This window comes from Physeter macrocephalus, chromosome 18 (assembly GCF_002837175.3).
Source record: "Physeter macrocephalus isolate SW-GA chromosome 18, ASM283717v5, whole genome shotgun sequence".
NCBI classification, from domain to species: Eukaryota; Metazoa; Chordata; class Mammalia; order Artiodactyla; family Physeteridae; genus Physeter; species Physeter macrocephalus.
The window spans coordinates 52646039-52652825 of record NC_041231.1 but is presented as its reverse complement, the minus strand read 5'-3'; the positions used below and the strand labels follow the sequence as shown (position 1 = coordinate 52652825).

The following is a 6787-nucleotide window of genomic DNA, read 5'->3' as shown; positions in this document are numbered from 1 at the left end:
ACTTAGAGAAGTTCCTTTAGCATTTGTTGTAGAGCTGGTTTGGTGGTGCTGAATTCTCTTAGCTTTTGCTTGTCTGTAAAGCTTTTGATTTCTCTGTCGAATCTGAATGAGATTCTTGCCGGGTAGAGTAATCTTGGTTGTAGGTTCTTCCCTTTCATCACTTTAAGTATATCTTGCCATTCCCTTCTGGCTTGTAGAGTTTCTGCTGAGAAATCAGCTGTTAACCTTATGGGAGTTCCCTTGTATGTTATTTGTTGTTTTTTCCTTGCTGCTTTTAATAATTTTTCTTTGTCTTTAATTCTTGCCAATTTCATTACAATGTGTCTCGGCGTGTTTCTCCTTGGGTTTATCCTGTATGGGACTCTCTGCACTTCCTGGACTTGGGTGGCTATTTCCTTTGCCATGTTAGGAAAGTTTTCAACTATAATCTCTTCAAATATTTTCTCTTGTCCTTTCTCTCTCTCTTCTCCTTCTGGGACCCCTATAATGCGAATGTTTTTGCATTTACAGGTCACTTATCCGTTCTTCTGCCTCAGTTATTCTGCTATTGATTCCTTCTAGTGTATTTTTCATTTCAGTTATTGTATTGCTCATCTCTGTTTGTTCTTTAATTCTTCTAGGTCTTTGTTGAACATTTTTTGCATCTTCTCTATCTTTGCCTCCACCCTTTTTCCAAGGTTCTGGATCATCTTCACTATCATAATTCTGAATACTTTTTCTGGAAGGTTGCCTACCTCCACTTCATTTAGTTGTTTTTCTGGGGTTTTATCTTGTTCCTTCATCTAGTACATAGCCCTCTGCCTTTTCATCTTGTCTCTCCTTCTGTGAATGTGGTTTTTGTTCCACAGGCTGCAGGATTGTAGTTCTGCTTGCCTCTGCTGTCTGCCCTCCGGTGGATGAGGCTATCTACTTGGCTTTTCTTTTTTAATTAAACTTTTTTAAAATGTTTGAGGTCATTGTAGATTCACATGCAATTATAAGAAATAATACAGAGATCTTGTATGCCCTTTATCCAGTTTTCCCAAAATGTAACATCTAGTAAAACTATAGTACAACAAGTGTATTGACCTTGATATAATCAAGATGCAGAACCTTTTTTTCACCATAAGGGGTCCCTCCTGTTGCCCTTTTATAGCCGTATCTACTGCCTCCCCTTCACCATCCGAGGTGCTGGCAACTGCTAATCTGTTCTCCATTGCTCTAATTTTGTCGTCTTAAGAATGTTTTATAAATGGGATCATACAGTATGCAGCCCTTTGGAGTTACATTTTTTTCACTCAGAATAATTCCCCTTAAGATTCATCCAAGTTGTTTCATGCATCTGTAGTTTGTCCCTCCTTTGACTTAAAAAAATTTTTTTTAATTGTGGTAAAGTACAAAAAAATAACAGAAAATTGACCATTTAAATTTAAGTGTAGAGTTTGTTGGTATTAAGTCCATTGACATCGTTGTGCTACGTCACCATCACCCATCCATAAAACCCATTACATCTTGCAGAACTGAAACTGCCCATTAAATAGCAACTCCCCAATTCCTCCTCCCCCAGCCCCTGGCAGCCACCCTTCCACTTTCTGTTTCTATGAATTTGACTATTCTTGGTACCTCATAAAGTGGAATCATACAGTATTTGTCTTTTTGTGACTAGCTTATTTCACTTAGCATATATCCTCAGGGTTCAGACATGTTGTAACATGTGTCAGAAGTCCTTCCTTTTTAAGAATGAATAATATTCCAGTGTATGCTTGTACCACATTTTGTTTATCCGTTCATCTGGACACTTGGTTGCTTCCACCTTTTTGCTGTTGTGAGTAATGCTGCCGTGAACATGAGTTTGCAAAACTCTCTTGGTGATTTCTTTTGGGTATGTACCCAGGAGGGAAATTGCTACATTGTATGGTAATTCTGTTTAATTTTTTGAAGAACAGCCATACCGTGTTCCACAGCAGCTGCACCATTTTATCTTTCCACCAGCACTGTACCAGGGTTCACGTTTCTCTACATCCTTGACAACACTTGTTTCCTCTTTTCTTTTTTTGTGATAGTAGCCATCCTAATGTGTGTGAAGTGGTCCTCCCTTGACTTTTAAAAGACACATTTTTAAATATGATCTGTGACTACCTAATATATCACTTGTCTCTAGCTTCATTATCAAGATTTAAATTTAGTAATTCCATGAAGGAACATGGCCATTATTCTCATATTAAAGTTCAGTTTTCTTTAGTTCTTTCATTGATCCTAGTGGTCGTACCTCTAGCACCAGTGTAGTTCTGAGCACCCAGTGGTCATGCATATAATCAGTACATATGAAGGGCTTGTATATCCCTATAGCCCAGCACAAGGCTCACTCCCATTCTGACCAAAGATATTTGTGCCTGTATGTAATTATAACCTGTTGTCCAAAAGTTCAGCCTTTGGGCTTCTTGACAGTAGAATCTGAGGTTAGGTCAGGGGTAAAGAATTATTTAGATCTCCACAAGCATGTACTTTTTACCCTAAAAAAAAAAAATCTGTAGGAACAATTATGGAATACAAACACAAGGGTAGTGATTATATGGTCAGGTAATACAGAGGATTTCAGATCCAGTGTGAATACATTTGGTCCAATTATAAGGTACTTCAGTAGTCTTCAAACTTTGTGGTGAAATGGAAGGATTTGCAGGATGTATTTTATTTTCCCATCCATAATTATGGGAAGATGAAATTTAAAAGTCCAAAAGTAAAGATAAAATCTGCTATAAGATTGGGAAGAGGAACAAATGGCATGTACTAGCATTTGCTAGAATTCTGAGTTTCAAATTGGTCTGTTCCTAACGGGTCTTTTATCTCCAGTGGTGTTTCTACAGAGCATGTTGTGACAGTGGTTGCTGACCCAGTTACATGTGGTGACGCATGGCACGACTATGCACACAGATACCATAACCCAAAATAGCCAACGCAGCAGAGATGAGAGTGGCTGTCAGTAGATGGGAGAGTATTGCTTGGGCTTTGTTGTCCTAATGTTACACTTGCTAGTAATGTAATGGAGTGTTAATATTAGCTCAGAGTGGTAGAGTAAATGCCTTATGGTGCTAGAAACGCAGATTGTTAACTTACAGACTCTAGACACATAGTATGAATGTAAATTGTTGAAAGGAAGTTAGATGTTCATGTTGCAGTTTGGGCAGGTAAGGAATAGGACTTGCCCTGTGAACTACTTTTCCAGTACTATCTGGGATGACAATAAGGGAGCATAATTGTGGCCTTCATGGGGCAACGATAGAGTACGCAAGGGCTTTGGAACCAAAGAGAACTGGATTCATTTTCTGGCTTTACCAGTTACTGTGACTTTGGGTAAAAACGTAGCCTCTGAACCTCAGTTTTCTGATCTGTGAAATGGGCATAAGGAAAGTACAGGGTATATAAGGGAGAAATTAAATTAAAAATATGTGAGAGAAATTATATGTATATTTAACACCTGGAGCTACACAAATGGCAGTTGCTATCATCCATTATTTACTTATTGGTTGGAAAATAGGATTATAATGATTTTAAAAGTCCAGCTATTCAGCAGTCAGTAACTAAGCAGTTAGCCCACTTCTAAACTCTGTAAACCAAGAGGAAAGTTACCCGTTGTAGTTTAACTTCTTGGATTAATGGGAATGCTGGTAGAAAACATTAAATATAGGAACAAATGTGCAGAGAAAGGCTTTCTCAAATAGCCCAGCTGTCAGATACCTGCACAGACTGCTTATCCTGGGTGGGTTCTGAAGTATGGGGTATTTATTACATAGAGTAACAATGTGTCATTGTTGACCAAACGTGTGTTCCTGCTTCTGCACCGCTGTCCTGAGCTCTGACAGTGTGAGATTTAGGCAATGGTGGGAAAAATGGAACCCAGTCTGGCTTTTCCTGAGCCTTGCTTGCATCTTACACACTGCAGGCAGGGTGCTTGACACTGAGTACTCGTTTCAGCCTGTGCCCATAGGATGCTGCTGTTATTATCCCCTTTTCCAGTGAGGAAACTGAGGCGTAGGTCAGTTAACAGGTGCCAGGACTCAACGTCCTGATTCCAAACCCATATTCTGCTACCTACCATAGGTGGGCTGTATTTATTTTGTCAGTATTTTATTTCGGTTTTTCACATTTTGAAGGTATATCAGAAAACCAAATAACCCTTAGTTATTATTTTGTTAATTAAATTAACAAAAACAGATCCTTGAGAATTTTGGGGGGGAGATTAGCTATTTTTAATTAAGCAGTATCTGAGGAATATTTTACCATACTACTTGGAGAACAATTACTACGGCCAGTATTTAATTAAAATACCTTGTATATATACTGGTTGTTTTCCTGCAGAACTAATTTTTATTTTTTAAAAAATCAAGTATATTCTTGAATATACTTTAGTTTAACATGAAACGTGGGTTTTTCTGGTCTACCAAACAAACGTACCTAGGAGGTTTGTAAGGAAGACTTATTTTAGTATTACTACTGTCTTCACTTCCTTTTCTTGACTGAGAAAGAAAGATTTGTTTTCTTGCCTCAAGTGATAAGCATGTTTTGCCAAATTTATGCACGATTAACCACTTACTATTAAAACTTTCTTCTGGAGATAGATACCCATATAACTGTATTTCCTCCCATATCTAACTGCTTGTTTCCAAAGCTTTTAATGCTTCCTTGTCTCCTATGCCTTTATCTTTTTTGAATTTGAATTAGGTACTTCTCTGCTACCTTTCACTTGCTCTTTTTCTGTGCCATTCTTTCTCTTGCTACCCTGTCTAAACCAGGCCCTAGAGAAACAGAAAGAATACATTGGCTGCCTTAGGAGTGAGCGGGACTCGCTCAGAGAGGAGCTGGCCGAGCTGAAGGCAGCAGTGGAGACGGGAGAGGTACGTGAGCTCCCCCGCGCGCCAGGCCCTCACTGCTTTGTTCCTCCTTCCTTCCGTCCTGTCCTCTTTCCAGCCTGAATACAAAGCACAGTGTTCACTCCTCAGCCCAGATTTGGTAGGTGTGAGTCCTGTCTTCGCAGAGCTAGATTCCGTGTAGCTAGTGCTGACCAGGTGTTCCCGTGGCAGGCATGTGTTGTCGCAGGGTCAGTCGCCTCACTGCCATGTCCTCCTTCCCTGGGGGCCGTTTTGTGTGATGGTAGGTTTCTTCCTCTCCGCAGAAACATGGCTTAGTCATCATCCCCGACGGCACTCCCAACGGCGACGTCCACCAGGAGCCCGTGGTCGGAGCCATCGCTGTTGTGTCTCAGGAAGCCGCTCAGGTCTTGGAGTCGGCAGGAGAAGGGCCACTGGGTAAGACACCGGCCACTGTATTGACTTGGATTAATGCTGTCCTCTTGGACTTCCAGCTTGTTCACATCCTCTCTTGGAAAACAAAAACACTCCAGGGCTGTCTGAGCCTTATCCAGATCCCTAATGGGAAGAAATCTGGGCACACTGTCTTCAGACATCCCTGACCTTGGGAAACCAGCACTGGGGTCATTGACAGGCAGTAAGTGTAACTGTAAGGCCCCTGGTTGGAAGCACTGTGGGTGTATACATGTTGCTTTTTCACTTACATACAACCTTCTGCAAAGAGATAATCCAGCACATCCGTCCGGGGGAACGGCTGGTCGGCACCTTCCAGAGTATTGTGGGGAGCGCTGGCTGGGTGTCAGGTGCTTTTGTAAAAAACTCATCTGTAGGTGTCCCCTCAGTCCAAGGGGCCTATTTTAATGCATGTTGGGAAGAAGCAGCCCTCCCTTCAGGCCAGGAGCGAGCCCTAGCAATCCTGCTACCAAGCCTCAGATGGCTCTTGACGGCCCACATCTTAGAGTTGGTCCCCTTCCCTCCCCCAACTAGCTTTGTGGGCCTCTGCTTCTTCCATCATTGTGTTCCTCTGTTTTCTTTGCTCCAGCACCCCTCTCAGGCCCATCCTTAGCCCCTGCCTTCTCTCCCATAGTTTGTTTTCTCCTGCTAAGGGCTTAAGAGCCTTTGGGAGTACCCTTGGCTTCGAGTGGTGTATCTACTGGTAAAACTTGCAAATTTTTGAAACAAGGAAATGATCTTTGTACTTCATTTTGTCTTCAGATGGAAAATCACTGCTCTTGGGAGCAAATGTTGTATTTAGTGCCCTGATAAATATCAGTTGTGTGGAAATATGTGTTGAAAAATTAATTACCCTCCCCATTCTTTCACCATTAAAGACTTCATGTCTTGATATTCAGAGCTATGAACTGTTTATCAGGTAATGTTTGCTGTTTGTGAATTTGAAGAATTATTTTCAATTGTTTATATACTACAACATTACAAATTTTTCATTTGTTTTAGATGTAAGGCTACGAAAACTTGCTGGAGAAAAGGAAGAGCTACTATCACAGGTAAAGGTATTCATCTCATTGGAAGGGGATGTTAATTGTAACTGACTAAATCATATGGTAAAATGTTAGCAAACTAAAATGGACACTGGAAAGAAATGTACTTGTTTCAAACATCACTACTCAATTAAGAGTTGAAGGATAAAAAGATAATTCATCTTTGTTGTCTCCTGTTCTTTAAAAAAAAAATTACAGGACACGAAGTTTAAGGAGTCAAATAGTTCTGAAAGCCTGTTCTGAAGACAGAAGTGCCCTGCCCTGCCCTCTCCCCACCTCCAGCCCCGACCACCCCGTTTGGTTCCTTTAGCTGATTCGTGTGGTGTGTACCGCCCTTGTATGCTTCTATATAACATGCTTATGTTGCTTCTTGATTGTTCTGTTTAAGGCTGCTCTGTTGACATCCCTCTATGAGACGTAAGGATTTATCTTTCCTTCATCCCC

The 6787-nt window shown here is 40.9% G+C and overlaps 1 protein-coding gene across 10 annotated transcripts in view; it reads left to right on the top strand.

The window, feature by feature from the left end:
* The window catches only part of LRRFIP2 (LRR binding FLII interacting protein 2), a 125436-nt gene that overhangs the window by 109141 nt on the left and 9508 nt on the right, over positions 1 to 6787 (top strand). For 7 of the 10 annotated variants that reach the window (XR_008615700.1, XM_028479588.2, XM_028479589.2 and 4 more), the window contains 3 exons: positions 4770 to 4871; positions 5150 to 5282; positions 6300 to 6349. Coding sequence is in view for 9 of the 10 variants with exons in the window: in XM_028479588.2 (XP_028335389.1) it covers positions 4770 to 4871; positions 5150 to 5282; positions 6300 to 6349 (285 nt within the window). In the remaining variant the exon portion in view is untranslated. The remainder of the gene's footprint in view (positions 1 to 4769; positions 4872 to 5149; positions 5283 to 6299; positions 6350 to 6787) is intronic. The other 3 variants (XM_028479594.2, XM_028479592.2, XM_028479598.2) reach the window with 1 other exon arrangement.